This window comes from Symphodus melops (genome assembly GCF_947650265.1).
Source record: "Symphodus melops genome assembly, chromosome: 18".
NCBI lineage: Eukaryota > Metazoa > Chordata > Actinopteri > Labriformes > Labridae > Symphodus > Symphodus melops.
In genome coordinates, this window is record NC_136708.1 from 8,623,413 (window position 1) to 8,644,744 (window position 21,332).

At 40.6% G+C, this 21,332-nt stretch overlaps 1 protein-coding gene across 2 annotated transcripts in view; it reads left to right on the plus strand.

Moving 5' to 3' along the window:
- The first annotated feature begins 1,017 nt into the window (after window positions 1-1,017).
- col16a1 (collagen, type XVI, alpha 1) overlaps window positions 1,018-21,332 on the plus strand; it is a 71,772-nt gene continuing 51,457 nt past the window's right edge. For both annotated transcript variants that reach the window (XM_079367429.1, XM_079367430.1), the window contains exons 1-3: window positions 1,018-1,145; window positions 13,738-13,806; window positions 13,888-14,005. In XM_079367429.1, the coding sequence (XP_079223555.1) occupies window positions 1,070-1,145; window positions 13,738-13,806; window positions 13,888-14,005 (263 nt within the window). In that variant the 5' untranslated portion in view covers window positions 1,018-1,069. The remainder of the gene's footprint in view (window positions 1,146-13,737; window positions 13,807-13,887; window positions 14,006-21,332) is intronic.

The following is a 21,332-nucleotide window of genomic DNA, read 5'->3' on the forward strand; positions in this document are numbered from 1 at the left end:
CTAAAACCAGTCAGGTCAAGCTAGCTGCTATTCACACCGTGTCCTAAGCCGAGCAGGAAGCGCCACATTGTGAAACCCCCAGGGGAGCGTGAGAGGTCATTTCTCTGGGCAGATGGGACAGGTGTGTGTGCGCAGAGATGCAGTCTGCTCGCCTGACCGCCTGTCTGCCTTGAGGGCCCCGCTGTACCTGTAAACACTGAAGAGTTATGGGGTCCTTGCACATGCTGGGGGGCAAGTCCAGGTCAGCTGAGATGTGTTTATGCGAGTCTGAGTGGGCAGTGTGGGTGTGTTAATGCGTGTGCATGTGTGTATGATAAAAAGGCTCTATGCCAGGGGTCCTTGGAGGCTGAATAGTGATTATTTCGACGTGGCACATATTTTGATTTTTGCAGGGGTGTGTGTGGTGAGTAATTTTTGTCGGGCCACGTGGAAGCATCTGGTGCAACACAAGCGCGGCTCCACTAGTCTCCAGATGTGTTTGTATTTTTTTTTTTTTGGTGTTACTGTCTCTTTGAGTCTGGACCTGGCAGCCTGCATGTAAATGTGTTTACTGTGCATGTATTCGTCTCCTCTATTTTTACAATAGGCATTTGCTTTGTTATGTGTTTCTATTGTCTTAGTGACTTTGAGTTCATTTTCTGCTACAGTCATGTGTGTCTCTACGTAAGTGTACTTTCTCTGAGACAATTACACGCCAGTGTGTGTGTGTGTGTGTGTGTGAAGCAGCTGCCCAGTCAAAGGCCAACCAGATGGACAGGGTAATGACTATGATCAGACTTTATAGTGTTACACTCCTTAATGAGGGACATTCTGCTTAATTCATATGCCACTAACAAAGCCGGCATCATACCACATAATTAAGACATCAACCATGACTGACTCATAAATATACATCAACGTCTACTTAGGAGTCAAGCATAATGCGCAGCTGTCAGCACCGTTAGCAGACTGGGTGGCTTACTGACAGAATGTGGGAAGGATTTGACTTTTTTTCCCCCCTCTCTTTGTTCATCCATCAGCCGGTGGTAGAGGCGAGGAGAGGTGAGGTGTTTATCCGAGGAGTGAGACCATGTGGCTCCTCTGCTCCAGTCTGACGCTGTTGGCCATCAGCTTCGGATCATGTGGCACGCTGACGTCAGAGCAAGGTGAGTTTCCCGTTCGCAAGTGGATTTCCAAAAAAAATGCAATCTTTTGTGATATTTAGAAATAATATGGTGTTGTTATAACATAAGGATTAGTTTGAAATGCTAGGAACTACAGGGAAGGAAAAGGGGAACTACAGTGAGCCACAAGACCACCTTAGCTCTTGGTGGAACTCTAACAGTGCCTAGACAGTGTTCTTCATTGTTTCTTATGAACAAAAAGTAGCGCTTTTTGTCAATCTTGCATGCATGATCAGGATGCATTCAGTGTTGTTAAATCCCACATGTTCTCGACCCACGTGATCCTTGTTGTTTGCATTCAGAATACACAATGAGAAATCTCTTTAAAATCTTAAAAGATTTCCGAGCTCGCTCCCAGCCCTCTCTGGAATAATTAACCAAGGAGACAGAGACGCTCTCCCCGCAGAACAAGCTGGGTCAAAGCGATCAGCGTTCTCCCTGCGGAGCACGCCATTTGCCAAAACTTTCATTAAAGCAGGATGAGCCATGACACGACATTCCAAATGCCTGTCACAGCTGTACATGTTTAACGGTTTTGGCACCAATCACATGCATTGTCTTTTTCAAACTAGACTAAATTACCAATCGTGTGTTTCTCAATAAAAGGAAGGCCAGAGTACATAATGGAGGTTGAGTGTCTAATTCATGAAAAAAAGAGTGCGATCAAACTGCAGATAAAGAAAGATTCAATGTAACCAAAAAGGGCAAAACACTATAGAGCTTATTGTTTCAAAGGTTTCAAACAAAATTATTTAGTATGTAAACACAGGGAAGCACGTTCACAGGAATCCATGCTAGATACATGAGACGTGGATGGTAATGACACATGACAAGGAAGAGAAAGCGCACAGACACTAGCGGTGATGGGACACGGGTTTGACAAACAAGACAAGGGTGAAAGTGTTGAGGGCGATCAGACAAGGGGAGGAAATCTGAAAAGAGCTTGCAAATAAAACAGGAAACACAAAAGATAAGACTAGAGCAGTGCACACAGGGAGAAGAGAAACAAAATGATACAAGAGGGAAGATAAAACAGGCACAATAAAAGCTTAACCCAGGAATATGAAGAGAAAAACACACCAAGGGATTAAAGCAACACAAGGAAACAGACAACAAACACAAGGATGAATGATGACTAAATAAAACTGGAAATTAAATCTAAACACTGAAATAAACTAAAGACAAACAAAAAAAAGCACAAATACATTAACATTTCTAAATGTTTGCTGTGACACTCATGTGTTGTATGTGTAGTTTCACTATTCTACATTAAGAATCGGGACCACGGGAGATACTCTGGCAAATTAACGCATTCTAAAAAAACAAACCAGTCAAATCGTATACAAGCATGCCATACAATGTTTAGCTGTACTATGCCGTGTGCTAACTATCTGGCTGGCATATCATGTGTAGACAAAGAAGAGAATCAAATAGATTCTTTACAGATAGAATACAACAGCTGAAGACAGAAAGGAAAGACGCAGGTTGCACTGTGCACTTTCACTTCTATCAGGATGCTGGATTACCTCTGCTGGGCTTTCAGGTTTTATTTAAATAATTTGATGTACCTGGTGTTAATGTTAGTCTGATTGTTTTTAGTGTTGTCTGTGTATTCTGTGGGGACAGAGGGGATGACAGACAGTAAAGGACTGAGGTAGAATTTGAACCCACGGGCGCGATGAGGACTATAACCTTTAACCGCTATGCTAACGTGCTGTCTTATTGCATCAGACGCGTCTGGAATTAACAGTTCTTACAAATTGGATAAAAATGGAAATGTAAAAAATATATAAAGAACAAATTATATGTATAGACACTGTAATAGTTTTTTACCAAACATAATTATATACCATTAATTTCTCAAAACCCACTTCTTATCAGAACTGTTCTTTTGGAGGCTCAAAGACAAGTCTGAAAACTTTATGAGTATTGTTAGTATTTCAAATGTTCAGTCTTGAGTTGTACAATATGCTTGACTAACTTTCACACTTTGAAGCCCTTTGGAGTTTGACGGACCTGTGTGTGTGTGTGTGTGTGTGTGAATTGTATTCTTGACGGAGGCTGAGTCTACAATGAAAGCAGACTTTAAATTACAGCTTATATCCGTTTGATGCTGGTGGCTTGTGGGTGGCAGGCTGCTTAGTCTGTGGCGGGGAGGCGTATGTGTTTACCATAAGCGGTTTTGTACCTCTTCGTGAACCATCAATCATACTGAGTTTCTGCATATGTCTGAAGAAGAGAAATGAGTTTTTATGATTCCGCTTGTGCGTATATGAGATTGCAAACTTTTTTTTTAAAAAATGATTTAGTTTTTTATCTGTCTGGGTGCGTTTGTTGAAAATGTGCATATTTGCGACAACAACAAAAACAGACAAGTCATCAAAAGGTAGAAAGGTGAAGAGAATGTCTTTCATTGTCTTGTTTTATATCTTTATTTTTGTTCTCTGTGAACTGTCATACTTTTTCATCACACTGTCAGGGGGCCGGCTCTTTAATATCACTCAGGGGGCCGAACAATCCTCTGTATCCCCTGGAGCTCTGAAGGGAGTTTTGTGGATGTGGTGGTACCTCTTGGGAGATCCTTGTCAGAGATTTTCAGATGAGACTGAGTCAGCTTGCAGCTCCCCTGAGTCCCTTCCCCCCGGTGGTTGTAGGAAAGTGCTTTCTCAAGTGCAGCTGTAACATTTTTGTCACACCAAGCACCACACACACACACACACACCTACAGACACACACACACACACACACACACACACACACTAGTGGTATTCCTCTGACTCATCCAAACCGCTTCTCACTGATAATTTGCTGACATTACAGGAGGATCGTAGGTTTAAGTAAAACTAGTGTTGAGCTGGTTGATTGCGCTGCAGTTCTGCGGGGAGACTGGTCTTCAAAGCTGAATTAGATTGCAGAAATTTCCCTCCTTTGGAAAAGTTCTGCTGATCTGGATCTTCCTAAACAGCATGCACCCTTTAAACACAATTCTAAATGTGTAGTTAATGTATTGATAAGTTTGGACTTTGTTTCATGTATCTGTTTCAGCTGAAGTGTGTGATTTGTGGTTGCAGTAAAAAGTCATGCTGTAGTTTGCACAGAAACAGATATTAGAGAAGACAAGAAGCTTATTGCAAAAACGCATTACAGTCCGAGGTTACACGCGTGAATGTCACAGTTTAAAGGCGAAAAAACAACAACACTCGACTCAGCTCAGTAGCAGCAGTCTCTACTCACAAAAAAATACAAAGATACAAATCCAGGCAGACAGTTAAATGGATCAGGCTGAGGAAACGTCCAACATCCAGACTTGGTCAAAAGACCAATATATTGATGAAAAACATAAAAAAAAGCTAAGGGAACATATACTGAGACAGTCTGGCAGAGGGTAGGTGAAAGTGAACTGCTTATTTATTTATTGACATTGGAATCCATTAGTTGTTACCACAGTGAGACCTAGTCCTCCAGGGATTTATACAAGCAAAACATGACATGAAAAAAACAACACAAAAACATAATTAATCCAATTCACAACATAAGTGAAGAAAATGGAAAAACAATCAGACAAACCAATGACTGACAATCCGTACAATTGATGTCATGAGCACATAGATAGTATGTATTAAAATTAGGCTTTTCCTAACCTTAGACAATCAAGTCTCATACACATTCATTAAGTTACATGCAGACCAAATGGATCTGTTTTTTCAAAACTGCATTTCTTCATCGTTTTTTTTAAAACTGATCTTGTTGGTCATCTGTGTTCAATGTAGTGGCGCTGTATTCCAGTTCAACATTTGCCCTATACATAGCAGTTCTCTGTCTAGCATTGGATTTAGTCAGGGTTAATGTTAAACGCCTAAAGAACGCTGGTCTTGTGTCATAATTATGTCAGATATTTGTGTTTAAGCTGGGAGTAGAAGTAAGTCGGTTTTCTTGATGTTCCTTATAAACTGGCCAACCAAGCCTCACGCAAGTTCTCTTCCACGCCGATCATGGCAGCCTTGCATGCATCCATTCCACGCCGTCACCCATCGAGCATCGAACACGACGTGGACAAGACTGTTCTGAGTGAGCTGGATCTTATTTGGCTTCTGTTTCGAAGCGTTAGACCAAACAGTTGAGCAGTAATCAAGGTGAGATCAAACTAATGACTGCATCACTTGTGTTATTGTGATTTAAGTTAATTAATCTTCTAGTTTCTGCAACTATATTGTTCATGTGAGTGCCCATGAAAGTTTTTTATAAATTGTTACCCCCAACAGTTAAGCCTCTTTAACATGCTCTATGGGCCCCCCTTGTAAAGAGATGAACAGCATTATCTTAGAGCATAATGCATAATGCATAACGCTATCTTAAAGCATATCTGGAACCAAATATCAAACTCTTTGTTTTTGAAGTGTTTCACTTAAGCCTGTTTCCCAAAACCCATTCAGAATCCAGCATCAATCATTCATCCACACTCCTTCCACAGAATCACAACGAAGTTACTTGACATTACAGACAGGCACACACACAGCCCAATGACCCACTAGCTTCCTCCTCTCCTGCTCTTTATATCACAGCCCCTGAAGTTGCCACAGGTGTGTCTGAGCAACCTGAGGCTGAGGAGCCACACCCTGGGGAGAATAAAGGATCGAGGGGGAGCACGCCTGACCAACGTCTGACACTACACCTACATTTTTCCATAGACTTTGAATGGTCACACGGGCACAATGCACAAGTCGCGTTGCATGTAGGCATGAGGCGCCTTAACACGTTAATGTGTGAACGCGTTTGCAGACGCTACACCTAACGTGGCAGGCCTTAAAACCCACAACATCTAATGCGGTCTATGCCATAAGATGCAAGGCCTGGCACAGACTATGTGAAATGACATTACAGCGCAAATAAGGCATCATTTTTATCAAACAAATAGCGGGAACTGCACCACTGTCTTGTATGCACATTTTAAACTCTACGGCCGACATAATGTTCAGAGCATGGGCCTGGAGAGTAACAGGGACTGGGCCACTGTTCAGAGACGAGCGGCGGAGAGGAAATGGATCCACTTATTAACAGTAGACCCAACAGGCCTTAATGAAAAATACTAGAGTGGATCCATTTCCTATTTTTTTTATATAGCTTTGGTGTTTTTTTAGAAATACTGACCTCCTGACCTCCCTGGGCCTCTCCTACAGGTTTTAACAGGTCGACCCTCTGAGGGCCGGGCTACCCTCCTTCTTTTAACTTCGGTTTTTATCTTTTAAATACTGATTTTACAGCCTACCCCGCCTCTATGGGATCTTAATTTATTTATTTTACGATTAATGTGTCTCATGCTGCGCTCTTACCCAAACCTAACCCATAACAATTAATCATGAAACTCGTTTCATATACTTCATAATCACTGTAAGTTGGTCAGGACCATGTGTATGCCATGTTCACAATTGTCTTCAAGACGTTTTGAGAGAATTTGAAGTAGCGCAAGTTGTTTCTTCTCCTTCTTTACTGCTGTTTAGCAGTGTTCAGTACTGACGGGTAACCTTCAGACTACTTCGTATGTTATAACAAGCATGCGGTTGAACATCACCGGCAAGAAATGAACTTGAGTATGACACTTAAATGTGGAACTGCTTCAGGGTGAGGGCTGCTTCATGAATGAACCTGTCCTGTCATTTCTACTCTCTAGAATGTGGCGGCATGAGAACTCCTCACAAAAGCAGAATGAGCACGCAAGTGCTCAAAGAATACTGCAGTACAGAAAATGAACAACGTACATACACAGCACAGGAAGCACTCAGCGTTATGAGATGTTCAATCTGAGTTCATTTTGAAAAGCTTGTAAATGTGTGTGTCATGAGTGCCGTTTATGTGTCTGAGCTTTTGATCGTGTAGTGAATGTGGGCCAGAGGCCTGCAAGGGGAAAAAATGGGTGAGCTCATCCTTTAGAAGAGAAGTGTTTTAAGTATTTCCACTGCTGTGTACTGCAATTTTATCTCTGGAAAACGACCAGGAATGTTCTCTCTTGTCTCTTTATTTTGGCCGAAAGTGCAAGTTAGAGAGAGACACACGCTGTCTCCCCCTCTGTCTCGATCCCTCCTTCTTTTTCAATATGTCCCGCTCACTTTGTTGCTTCTCCTCGTTTGTGCCCCACATTTGCTACATGACTCACTTCACTGAAACGTCTACTATGTTAACCAGCATTCCCCTCACCCTCCCTTACATCGCATGTGTTTAATTACTCTGGGGACCTCCATTTCTTTCGCCCTCTGATTCGGACTTTTTGCCGATCGAGCATCCCACTTTAATTATCTCGGGATGACACCTTGCAAAGCACATTCAATACCGAACATACGCCGTTTTAAAAACAACCCACAAACCACTGTCTGACGCTGTAAGCACACCTCTGACCTCTTCTCCCTGATGACAGGACTTTGCCAAGTTTATGCAACAAATAAAAACAGACTAAAACCTCAGAGACTGTTGGTTTCAGGAGACTCACACCACACCAAAGCACTTGCTTATTCATACACGTATGATGTTTCTTGTCATAATGAATGCCTGCTAAGAAGATCTTTGTCATAGGCCTCATGAGAGATTCTATTTCAAGGTCTTACTTTCATGATCCCATCATCCAAGTTTCTCCCTCTCTAATACATTTTATGTGAACACCCACCAAGTCTCTTTACCCTCAAAAGTAACGTTTTTACTTCTTTAAAGACCTGAAACGTCCTGATTATGTATCCTTGGCATGGTGGAGACTTAGGGAGGGGAAACACTCACAGCAGTGTGCTGCATGGCTGCCAGTGTAGCATCATTACCTGCTTTGGCAAGATTTAAACACAACCAATCAAAGAGGAAGTGAACCCAGCCAAGACCATCCAATCTCTTTAATGCTACACGCAGCTAATACCGGGATCCTGGAGTTGCACGCATACTATGTGCTAATTAGCTTGTCAACAAGCAAACACTTTCCTTTGATCACAGCTTGAGAGGGAAATGGGGTTCAAGTTCTGCAGTGTTTCTGCTGCCAAAGTGCCTGCAGTCCACTAAAATCTCCTCCTCACTCCTATAGAAAGAGCTTGTTCCTTTGATAGCTAAAGTTAGACGTGTTTCAAGTTAATCGATCAAGCTGCAGTGCTTACATTGACTCACTGAAGTGGTTGCACAATAGGGATGACATATTTTTGAAATCCCAATTATAGTCAGAGGAATAATAACGCTTTCATGATTATCACAAGTGTTCTGCATTACTTCCACATTTGGGATTAGAAAACCATGAAAATTAAATGTACAGCTGCTTTAAAAAAAAAAAAAAAACAGAAATAAGAAATTCATGAAATAGTCACAGCAAAAACAATAAAATAAAAAGTAAATAGAGAGTGTATTTCTGAATTAAAAGCAATATGGAAAAAACATCTGAAGTTGACTCGCAGGCAAATTGTTTGGCTAAACACCACCATTGGTTTCTGCTAAACATGAGACAACAATGACACAAACGCCAAAACAGCCAAACTTTACATCACAATCTGTAATTATTAATATCTGCAGGAATGCACTCTCTGATTCTGGTTTGGTCCCCCTTTGTGCTCTTTTTTCTTCTTAGCCCTGTTTCTCTTCTGTCACCATCCTCTTCATCTTAGTCTTAGGCAAACCGAACAGAGACGAGCTGTCATGGTTTGGTTTCATCTTGATTTAGTTTTCATTCTGTCCTTAGTGTTTTGTTTGTTTCCTAGTGTTGATTGTTTCCCTTGTATGTTTTAATGTTTCATAGTCTCGTGCTTACTTTAGTCTTTAGTGTGTTTCCCTGTGTCCTCCTATGTTACCTGTTAGTTTATTTCCTGTCTTGTGTTTTAAGTCTAGTCTTCGGTGTTTCCTGTTTTATTTTGTATATCTGGTTTTGGTGGTGTCAGTGTTGGGTTTTACTTTGTACTTGTCCTCAGTGTTTTGGTCTTGTGTTCTTTGTTCCTTGTGTTTCCTGCCTTTGTGATTACCCTGATTGTCCTCACCTGTCTCGTTAGTCTCACCTGTGTCTGATTACCCCTCGTCTATTTCGTCTCTGTGTTTTCCTCAGTTTCTTTTGTTGGTTCATTGTCTTTTGTATGTCGTCGTGGCCTGTCGTTTTCTTCACCCTGTCTCCCAGGATTTTCCTTGTGGTTTTTGGATTTTCTTTGATTTTGCTGGACTTGGTTTTTTTGAGTAAGTTTTGTTTTGCCTTTTTGTTTAATAAATATTTCTGCACTTGGGTCCTCCTCCCCTGTTTTCGTACTTCCGAACGTGACACGAGCAAGCATATTGCTTTTTAAAACTGAAGTTTGTGAGTGAACTAGTGCTGTTTAGTCCACACGTCTTGGTAGATGACCGTGGCCCTTTGCCGAAGAAACATACTGCATTAATGGGAGCATTGGGCTGTGCTGTTGACATGGGGGAGACACCGTTCTCCTTAACTAAAAGTTATCAGACTATTAAATCTATTCTTGAACATGCCATTTTTGGTCCGAAAGTTGCACAGTGTTGCTTTAACAGTCCATCAGGCACAAAACAAATTTGCCAATAAGCTTTTCCAAGGCAAAAATGTTTCCATCCCAATCGGATCGACGACAAAATATCCTTTTTGTTGGAGGGGTCACTTTGTTGGATTTAGCTATGTTTGGTTTGCATGTGAGGATACTAAAGCTCGAAGTCCACTTCCACGTGACCACTATAATTCAGTGTGCCATCTTAGTATTTTTTTACTGAAGTGCTAATTTACTAAAGGATCTTGTAATCTGCAGTTGTCCGAAGAAAGTCGTGCAAAATCTTGGCTGAGTACAAAAGGTCCTAAAATTACAAAAAGTAGACGCAACGCCGTGTTTTTGGTTTGAAATGTGTGAAAAAATGGCTTTAAAAAATGTTGAGTTTCTCTAAGGACATGGGTCCTAGAGTCATGCAGACTTATCACCTTGCAGAGACAACCTGAAGGGTGCTCACCAGAGTGTAAAGGGCAAGTTGGTTTTTGTGAGGCGACAACTTTCTCACCTCCCATGTCCTTCTATTCACGCTTTTCTCATCTTTTTCCATCTCTTCTATTTCCAAACTTCACATGGTGCTGCCTGCCTGCCTCCAGCCAGGATTACTCCTGACAAAGCCTTCATCTCAATTCTGTCTGATGAAAATGGGGTGGTGATGAACAACAGCAAAAGAAGTGGAAAAAAACAAATTTGAAAAAAGGGAAGACTAAGCCCAGATAAAAAGGTAGATCCTTGCATATCTTCACTTCAAAAAAATGAATAAGCTCTTGGTGTATACTGTGTGAATATGCAAGGGACTTTTTTTAAAGGCAGCACTTTCCTTTTTAAGTCTGCAGAGTGTGCCTTTTGTGCTGAGTTAGCAGATATGATTTCAAGATGGACCAGTCAAGTTATAAATATACGTTGACTATGTATGAGGAGAGAGAGAGAGAATGGGGATGAGAAAAAGAGGATGTAAGATGGAAATGTGCAAGCAGCTCAGAACACTTGTACTCTCCCTGCAACTGTTCAGATGTCACATTCAATTCACACAATTTCTTCTTCAGTTTCTCTTGCTTCCTACAGAACAGCTGCTTGACATCACTTTTCCACACCTTGATTTGTACATGCAGACAGTAATAAGCGAGTGGTAAAATATACAGGCTGACATGTGCTGCACTCTGGAATAACTGTGTTTTGAGACCGAGATGAGCCAAAGCTGCAGGGTGTCAACTAATGAACTTGATAATAGGTGCTGAAGCGCTTAATGTGATTCAATTCTTTCTTGAGCCGACTTGCGTGAAATTAAATTCCTTACTCTTGATTAAAGTCAGTTGGATTTTATTGTTTTTGTAATGACATTAGGCCTTCTCCGCTTGTTTTCATGTGATTTCCGCCAAGATTAAGTCAAATTGTGGCTGGCTAAAAACGTGTGGTTCTGTTGTGTACTTCAATGCGTTTCACTCACTCTTATCAAACGTGTGTTCTGAATAACTAAATCAGCTTGAGTCATGATAAACTCAGTGAAATTATTTGACTGTTAGCAAAGCCCCTCAGATATGTTTCTCTTGTACTATAAACCACTCCTTTCCCCCACAGTGAAGTGAGGTCATGAAGAGTCCACACACTGTCGTTTCTGGCAGTGGTGAAGTTAGTCATCTCTTAATCCAAAGGTTGGCAATTCAATCCCCAGCTCAGTTCTACAGGTCAAGTTGTCCTTGGGCACGACACTAAAGCCAAAGTTGTTCCCAAAGGCATAGCCATTGGGATGTGAATGTGATCCGCACTGATTGGCAAATCAACTGAGCACTTAACATAGCAAACATTGCCATCAGTTTTGGGAATAAGTGTGTGAAATGGAGATATATCATGAAGTGCTTTGAGTGGTCTACCAGTTGTGATTCTATGTTTATCTTATTCTGTCTTTTATTCTCTTGTCAGTTTCAGTGAGTTCTCCCTGAAAGAATGGAGCACAATAAATTAATGATTAATAATTAGCTGATTCAGCAAACTAAACTGGTAGATATACTTTAAGCATTATGTATTTGTTTTGGGGCTGGACCTGAACATATTTGGCTATTTGGCAATAAATCATTCATTTTTGGATATTGCTTGTTTTTGGGGTATCTGATGTTCCTATCCTCACAGCGGTCAGTGAACGTCACACTTTAGTTCACCGTGTGCGCCGCCCCCACTTGGTATTGACTATTTAACTACCAACTCTGGGCCCAAAGAAATGGTATTCAGGACAGCCCTGGTTTGTTTTCAGGGAGGTTAACACAAAGGCCATTATTCCTGGCCAAAGTCAATGCTTCTTTTATCTGGGCTTCAAAATGAAATACTGTTTGCTGTTTCTTCTTCATTGAAAAAATTGAGGCTAAGATGTGAAATAATAATAATGTAAAATGTCTCCAAGTGGCTTTTTTAAGTGTCCATCTGATTTAAAAAAAAAAAAAAACTTATGCACTGCTAAGTTTATTTTGTAAGTTTGGTTAAACTATCAAACAACAGTTAAGTAATTGAAATGTTATTTATTGAACATGTTAAAAAGGGACATGTCTCTTCTTGGAAATGATGGGCGTTTTTTTTTTTTTTTGGTTGCTTTCTAGCCAGACTAACGTTGAACAGCTAACTGTCTATAACGAAGACATTTTTATAGGATGTTGCCAGATTAAGCTAGCTAGCCTTTGCTCAGGCTAACTATTAAACCCAATGGCTTAGTTGAAGATGTTCTCTCTGGTTGATATCTTAACCTTTCCGGTGGGATACACCAATTGGGTAAATCAGGTCTGATTCTGATACAACGTTTTTAATTGTAAGCATCTGTGGTTCAAATGAGCCATGAGGTTTTCATGTGTTTCAACGGTTGTTGGAGATCTTTCCTCTTGAAATGTCACCTTGTGATTTCTTACAAACTGCGTGTCTTTGACATTTCCAAGGGAAGGTGTTAGACTCCCACACTGCTGACATTTTCTCACACATTTGACTCTGAAAAAAAATATCACAGTTTGTTCATTAAGTGTCTTTTTCTGTCAAATAAAAACCTATTTTCTGAATCTGCAGTTAGGTATATTAGCTTTCTAGAAATAAACTAATGCAACTTAATTGTCTTTTACTGGCTGATACGTTCAACTGATACATTGGTGCATCTCTGATTTGCCTGTTTTGTTGCGTCTTGTTGAGTGGAAGTAGTTAGTTCCAAGATTATTTTTGTGTTATAGCCTATATGAAGTAAAATGAGAAATTTCCTTTTTTCTAATACAGCAACCCCACTTGTTTATTCCCTCTGGAAATAATGCCAGGTTACATTAACTAACCTTAAGCTTCACCATGAGGCACACATGAATGAATTCAAATACTATACAGATAGCCACATAGCAAAGACAAAATCATTAGGTTGTATTTTTGGCCAACACAGGACACCACCTGCTTTTGAAATATCTGCAGTCGTATTGAAAAAAAAAAAAACTTTTTGAAAAACTGTACCCTGTAGAATGTCTTGCTTGGGGCCTGTCGGTCCTTGGCCCCAAAGAGATCAATTAACTTTGGATCACAGTGATTCACAGGGTCTGTGTCTACCTGGCCTGGTTTTTCAACACATCTCACATCTCGCCCCTGTAGTCAGGCAGGCCGCTCTGACAGGCAACACTTTTCTCTGTAACCTCCCATGACAGGGTGAGAACATATCCATCAAACAGAGGCTACTGCGACTGACAAGCTTGGTGCTAGACAGCCTGTCAGACTGAGCTTTGTTACTTTCTGCACAGTTTTACCCTCATTTTTATCTCACACAATGTGTTTTTTTACACTCCCTTTTGGCTGTCTTTCACCCCAAACGACTCACCTTCTTTTACTTTTGGATCAATACCTCTGTTACTCTCCTGCTCATGTGTGTATATGAAGTTGTTTTTTTCTTAAAAAAAAAAAAACTAAACAAAACAACTCAGTCCGCATCACCAATAAAAACACACATTCTTACATTTGGGATAACTTCTCTAAAGACTTGCATGCTATTTATGTAATCCAATGCAGCTTTCACGTTTTCTTTCATATCTTCACATCCGTTTACTTCCATAACCCTCTGTGTTATATACCCGTCTCCACAGATGTACAGTGCCCAGAATTACAAGTGGATGAGTGGAAGTTTCCTCCATCTGCAAGGAACAATATCACAGGTGAAGAGAATGTGAAAACAGGCACATTTCCATCTCTCATTTTTATGTATGTGGGTGCTGATGAGTGCCATTTCTTGTCAGGTTTCAATCTGGTGAGGCGATTCTCACTGCTCAAGAGTGCAGATGTCAAAAAGATCCGTAACCCCCGTGGACCAGTCATCCTCCGCCTGGGTAAAACAGCACTCCTACGCCCAACAGAGTAAGTTAACAGTTCATGCATTTCACTTGCTTTTTTTTTCTTAGCAACTACAGACAACACACATTTTGCACATACACGCTGTGTAGAGTTGTAGGAGGTACAGCTATACTGTATAAGAGGAACTAAAATACAAGCAAATGTTCTGCTAGATTTTTTTCTGCTCTCATAGGATTATGTGGACAGTGTATTTTTTTTTCCTTTATGCCATGTCTGAACAAAGAGTCCGAACAGCTTCCAGCTACTTAGCCTCTGAACTGACTCAGCCTGTCAGTTCAGAGGCTGCAAACACATGGCAAACCAAACACCAGGGTCAGTCTCTGACTGCATTTCCAGAAGTAACACTTCATTCCCCTCACCACTGACAGTAGCTCGTAAAAGGCTTGTAACAGCGCTTTGGTTTTCCGGTTTTGACCTCCTGTACTTACTGCAAGTAGTTTCCATTCTTTATGAAATGCCTGGTTTAATTGCTCGAGCACTATAGCTATAAGAGTGATGACTTAATTTGCTGACATGATGAAGTTCCTTGTAAAGAACAGCTAAATTAGTATGAATTTAGCTGCAGCATTTCAGAGCCTGAGCTTGTTTTTAACGGAGAGACTTTCAGCCCTAACATCCAACAGGGCACGGCTTCCTTGCACAACATGGTTTTTGAACTTGACATGGTTTAATTATGCTTTTTCATGTTGTTATTATACTGTTGTTGTCTTTAGTTCGTTTTTTTTAGGATTTCTGACAAGAGCTTATTATAGGGGTTATTTGCTTTTCTCAGTTCTGTGAATTCAAGCTGATATTTCAGGCAGTCAAACTTCTTTCTACACCCGTGTTAAAGCGCTTTTCCAGAACTTCTATTACTGAGTCCAGCACTGTGATCTCCACTTGCTTGAAGCCTGTTTTTTTACCCCCCCCCCAAAAAAAAAAAAAACAAACAAAAAGAAAAGAAAACACTCTTTTACATTGGAGACATTTTGTTCTAAAAGTGTCACATATTGTTTGTCACTGGCTCAGAGAGAGGTTGTCCTGATAAAAAAAAGCGAGGAACACCAAAAACTGTCACTTCTCAGGAAATCAGTTTCTTTGGAGCTAAAGAGAAAAATCCAAGATGTTATTGTTTTGCCTCGAACCATACACGCAGAGAGAGAGAGAGAGAGAGAGAGAGCGAGAGAGAGAGAGAGAGAGAGAGGACGGGAACAGGATTCTTTGTCTCGTTTTGGCTAAGGCTTGTTTGGGATTTTCTCACGGCGTTAGCACTTATTAAAATTTTTATCCCAGCGAGAGCGTTGCTGTCATTTTTAATCAGGGAACTATTCTACATTGGTAACTTCTTCTTAACTGAGACGAACGATACTGTTCTGTCTGTTTATTTTGCATCTTTATATACATAGAACATAACTGCCTTATAATTCCCCAAAATGACCGAACAGAATCTAAACGGGTGCATGCTTTCTGTCTCGCTTTAAAGAACACAGACTCAGAACTGCGTCCTGTATTCATAATGGTCTCTGTCTTTAAGTACCTGCTGCAATTTTTGGATTTTTCTTGACTTTTCTGTACTAAACATTTACTGTATGGAGTTTTAGGGGGATTTAGAGAACCGAAAGAGGCGGAAAAACAGATGGAGGATTAAGGGATGTTTTGTAGCGAGGAAGCAAGTGGGTTAAAGGTTTAAATCCAGACAATAAGCGAATGCATCAGGACGAGCCCTCAGGCATGTTCTTTGACTTTTTTTTTCTCTTAGACAGACTGAGAGTGTGTCTGTGTGTTTGTTTGGCATTTAAGCATGTTTGCATTCATTTGTGTGTTTGTGCCTGTCTGCTTACATCTATCTCTGCTTGAACATTATGATTGCAGTTGTAACATCTCGCCTCGGATCTCCCTCTTTTTCCCCTTTTATATAGCATGGACAGTTTGTCCGTGTAACTGTACAGTGCATGGCTCCCATCCACCTCAGGCGCTGTCACTCAGAGAGCCTTTTTTGTAGTCAACGTCAGTGAGGTTGACTGAAGTGTGGGACGTGTGCGCGTTAATTGGAAACCAGCGGTATGCTTTGTATTAGAGGCTAATCCAGTCAGCTAATCCAAGCTAACACAGCAGAGTGACAGGCAGATGAAGCTGCTTCTCTCGCCTCTGTGAGCTTTACGCCAATAGTGAAATGGGCCCCTGTCACAGCAGGAGACATGCGTTTTAATTTCAACAAGAATTTGATTTGATCGCTTCGAGCTTGTTTCTTGTTCTACATCTAAAGGTTTGTTTTGACAGACAGGAAGCTTTTGTTTGATTTAGTGGCATGAGGTTGAGATTACTCGCGTTTTTGACAGAATTTAATTCATAAAATGACTCATATCACACAGCCGAACATACACTATATATAATATGTGTTGCTGTTCTTATCAAGAAAGGCATTGCAACTTCAGAATTATTAAGAAGAAAAAAAGATCACAAGCAACCGAAGATTAGGAGTGCAAAAGATGAGGATGATTTGTTCTGTTCCAAAGTTTGCAGAAAAAATGGCAGAAAAAATCATGTAAGATAAAAGATGTAAGAAGGTAGTAAAGGAAAAGAGATCACAGGGAAGGGATTTTAGGGCTGACCATGTGTTGATGGGGAGTGGTTCACTTGATTGCTTCTGTAGCGAATGCTGAATGCCTGGTACAAAATGTTCAGACTTAATGCACTGGCCCTACAAAGTGACCAATTTTGAACCATTAATAATAATCACAGTAATGTTGTCTAAGTGTTGATGCTCTTTTAAAAAAATGCTTTTGACTGAATCTTCAAAAGCTGCACTGAACATAAAGTTCAGAAGCTCAGTGGGTAGATTGATTGCATTCGGGCATGTTAGAGCACACAGAGCACTTTTTTCTAAAAATGATGAATGTCGTGGTTTCAGGGGTGACAGACGCAAATGCTTCATCCGCTTGTCAAACAGTTTAGTCCAAAACCAAAAGCATACACGATGTAAAGTCTGCGAAAGGATGCAAATGTGGACCCTGGGTATCTGAATGTTATCCCAGAGAGATAAGCACTAAAATTGTAAGTGATTTATTGTAGGGGACAAAAGGAACAAAAAGTTTATAGCCAAACAACAAGGCTTATTTTTTTCGAAATAAAACCAAGACGAGAAACTGAACCACCGCTACCGAGCGGCTGATGAGAAATTAGATTAAAGGGGAGAGCTCAGAAACAGCTGAAACAAACTTTCCAGCACCAGATTTCCAGCACCAACAAAGTCCACATGCAAACGCATAAACGGAGAATTCGCAAATCTTCACTTTGGTTGGAAGTTTTTAAAAGCTTCGTTTTTGATGCCGTAAATCTCCGTTTTCATGTGGATGAGAGGCCAAAATGTAGAAAAATATCTTCATTTTGTGAGTCAGGATGCCTGTGACTGAACTCTCTAATAAGCCCTGGGTCCAGGATGTCCCGAGCAGGTGGAGGCCTCTCTGCCGCTGCCAATGAACTGGAACAGACTGCTTTAAGGCGGGAAACATGGAGCTTGTGGTGAATCTTCATGGAGCGGGGGAAGCAGGAGACGGGCTGTTACACATAAGTTGGATGGGATAGCGTTATGTTCAAACAGAGGTGGCCCCAACAGGATAAATCCACATTAAATTTATGATAGCCAGACTTTTCTGTTAGCAATACCAGCAGGTTGATATTTTTAGGCATTTAAAAGCGAACAAAGGCTGGACACAGTATCATAAAGACATTCCACGTGCACAGAGTATGACTCCTAGGGACTTTAGTAACTCCCTTACACCCTAACCACCATCATGAAATTGACATTTGTGGTTTTCTCTTGCACTGATTAGTTTTATTAGAAATCATGACACTTCCCTTCACATGAACCTTACCCTGCTTTAAAAGGAGTTATTAAATTCTCTCAATCACTAGAAGAAGAGCCTGTTAGCAGAAGGCTGATGTTTAACTCAAAGCACTGCTCTGTTCTAGTACAGGAAAGTGCAGCCTTGCACGGCTCGTAGGATAGATGCAAACTATCCTTGTTCAGAGACTGGATCACAATTTAGCTTAAGGAAGAAGTTCTGTACACTTGTTTTAATGCCACAAAAAGTTTTAAATCATCACAATCACAACGTTTCAGCCAAAGGGTCCAGGAAACAGGTTTTTGATGACTTAAAAGTTGCATTTAAGCAAGTGTGTGGGCCCAGCATCTTCCTCAGTCTGCAGTTTGTGGACTACGTGATGTGTGTATATCTACCTCCTTTTTCCACAAGCCACTCTCCACAGTATTTGAAACCTGCACGATGCTCCAAAAAGAGCTTGAGGGAGAGCTGATTGTGCTGGTATGAATCATAGCAGGGTATCATAAGCAACGCAGTATTACAAAATTGAAATGTTCATGAACTGAACATCCATCCATACTGTTTTTGTGAGTAGGATACGACAGGAGATGACTGTTTTTTACTTTTTCCAAGTAGGTCAAAAGTGCACATATTGTGACAACTCTGAGAAACACTTTTTTTTTTTTTTTACTGATCCTCTATTTGAGCCCCGTTTCTGCTTAGCTTTCAATCATGGCACAAAATGTGTTTGGAGGCGATAGCTTTGACATGATGGTGGTCAAAGGTCTGGGTCAGGTCAGGTCAGTCTCATTCTCATGAACTTGATATTGGTTAAAGTTATACTGTCACTTTGTGGAAAACTAGATGGATGTAGACCTATACTTGACAAATTGGCAGAGGCATACAATTGCAAGGCAGTAAATCTGGTTTATGAAATATGTCAATGTATTTGGCATAATGTAAAAATAGCCATAGGGGAAAAAATGCAAAGTGTACCAACCTTTGCCCACTATAGTTTGTGAAACTATATTTTTGTCTATCAGTTTGGAGCTATCCGCTTTTTAGAATTCCTTCCAGTCAGGTATGTATAATTCATCCAGTGATAGAAACTGAAGGCAATTGATTTGAGCACAGGTAGAACCTTAGTGTAAGAGATCCTATACACCTCTCCAGGTGATAAAACCACATGGGCTTTTTCAACGATAGGATTTCATCTCCCCCTCTTCCTCTGTGCATCTCTGTCTTGCACTGACATTGTTCTTTTTCTCTTTTATTTTAAACAAGAGAGGCAGAAGTAACTTTCTCTCTCGATGGTAGAGGAGATCTAAATCTGTCTGGCCCATACTGAGTGATTTATCTCCTCATTGCATGTTTGTGTGTTTGTATCTATAGAGAAACAAACTATCCAGGTTCTGAATGTAATAGGTCAAGGTGAGATACTTTCAACTCGAAGGTGCTTTGGCGCCCTGCAGCTCATGACCCTTATCGACAGTAAAACAACACAATCCTAAACACTTGTTTTGTTCTTTTTTTAATGTCTGCCTGTCTGTCCATCCTACACACAACTCATCTCCAGTTTCCTATTGTGTACCTTCTTTTCCATGCTTTAATCTTTTTCTCACAGGAGTGCTGTTGGTTAGACATACAGTAGCTGGTGTTGCTAAGTCATTGTATAAGATGTTGTCATACTACGTTGCACTAAATCACATTTTATTAATTTATTTGATATTATGGATATTAATATTTAGAGGTTTGACAGCAATTTTAGATTATGTCTCCTCACTATGATATGATGTTTTTATCCATTCCTTACTCAGAGTTGCTCCATTCTTGCAAGGATTTTTTAAACTAAGTTAAGAGCTCTTTGAGAGGACTCTCAGAATATGTGTGATTATAAGTCTTGATGTCTTTGATTAACTTATTAAAATGATCGCCGATAATGGGAAAGCTCCAGCCTGCTGCAAGTTGTATTGCTCTGCAGGAAGCACCACACAGCAGTCCGGTACGGATCGGTACAGTTTGATTCGGTAAAGCCTGATCCCGTTTGCGTTTCCACAGCCACCTGTGCCCCTTTTGGTAGACATCTTGTAAGCCGGATGCTGATAGCTATGTAATAGCGTCACATGATAGCAGCTAACCACTAACTAATAGATTCAACAAAGGAGAAAAACATGACACAAACAAAACGAATGATGAAGACATCCAGCTATTCATCTACTTTGTCACTGACGTGGCTCATTGTTACAAAACTCAATGAAGCTGTATTTCAGAGAAGGCTGTGTGCCGAAAGGAAAAATAAACGGATGTAAACAATCGGCTGTGTATTTAAACACGATGGGATTGTGTTTACCGCTTTCACACGGGAAGTGACTATTCTTTCGACCAATCGTCGGACAACCGTCGTGTTTAGCTCCACCTGTTAGAGTCTGCTCGATATTCTTGGCACCCCAACGGAAGGGTCCCAAAAAGTAGGACGGTAAGGGTAGTTTATTTTGGGATCTTTCCCAGGATTAGACTATGGAAACGCCAGACCTCTATTGACACATTACACACTACTAGAGTGACTGGACAAGAATAACTGTCACACGCATTGGTGTGCTCTACATTTAAATAAAAGTGTCAAACACAAGTTTAATTCTTTAAGCTGATGATTTTAGTTGTGCCTGATTTACAGTGGTGCTGCATCACCCTCAACAACCTTGAATCCTGCTTCTACCATATGTAATGTTATGCTTTAGATTTAAAGTACACAGATATCCAGAGACAATCGAAAACTATAGTGAGGGACCCAAAACTTCTCTTTCCCTTCCTGTGACTCTCCAGGTCTCTAATGTTTTCTCTTCCTCACCTTTTCTCAAACTCATTCTCTGTTCTCTGCTTTGACGTCTTGTAGTTGGCTGTTTTCCCTTGGATCTTCTCTCAGTCATAAATCACTGTCACACCACTTCCCCACCCCAACAGTGGGAAACCAGCTGCCAGCTTCAACAATTCTGTGTGTATTTGTTTGTGTGTGTGTGTGTGTGTGTGTGTGAGAGAGAGAGAGAGAGATTGTGAGTGTGCAATGAGAGAGAGAAGAAATGGAGCAAGAGAGGATATTTCAATGTTCAAAATTTCGATGAGCCTACATTTCACTGGGTTTGTTTGTGAACCCTTCATCTCCTAATCCATCTATGGTGGGCTAAAGCTAATATGCTTGTGTATTTTATGTGCTTAGATGCCCTTGAACAAAATTGAGGGATGAGGCTTGTCGGACTGTATAAGATACGAAAATGAATGCCAGGAGGTTATACATACTGTTGATGGGCTTTGCATTGTAAGGCAGACTTTAGGCACAAAATGTGGGGAGACAATGCCAGAGGGAAAACAAATACTAACTGATGCTTGCATATGACACAAAAGGATTTTCCAAACACACATGAGATTGCTTCGTCAATGAAGTAACAAGGAAATAAAAGTATTTCAAACCAACATTGGTCTTAATTTTTCAAAAGTGCAATCACATGCATTGTTAGCTCTTTGGCTAATAA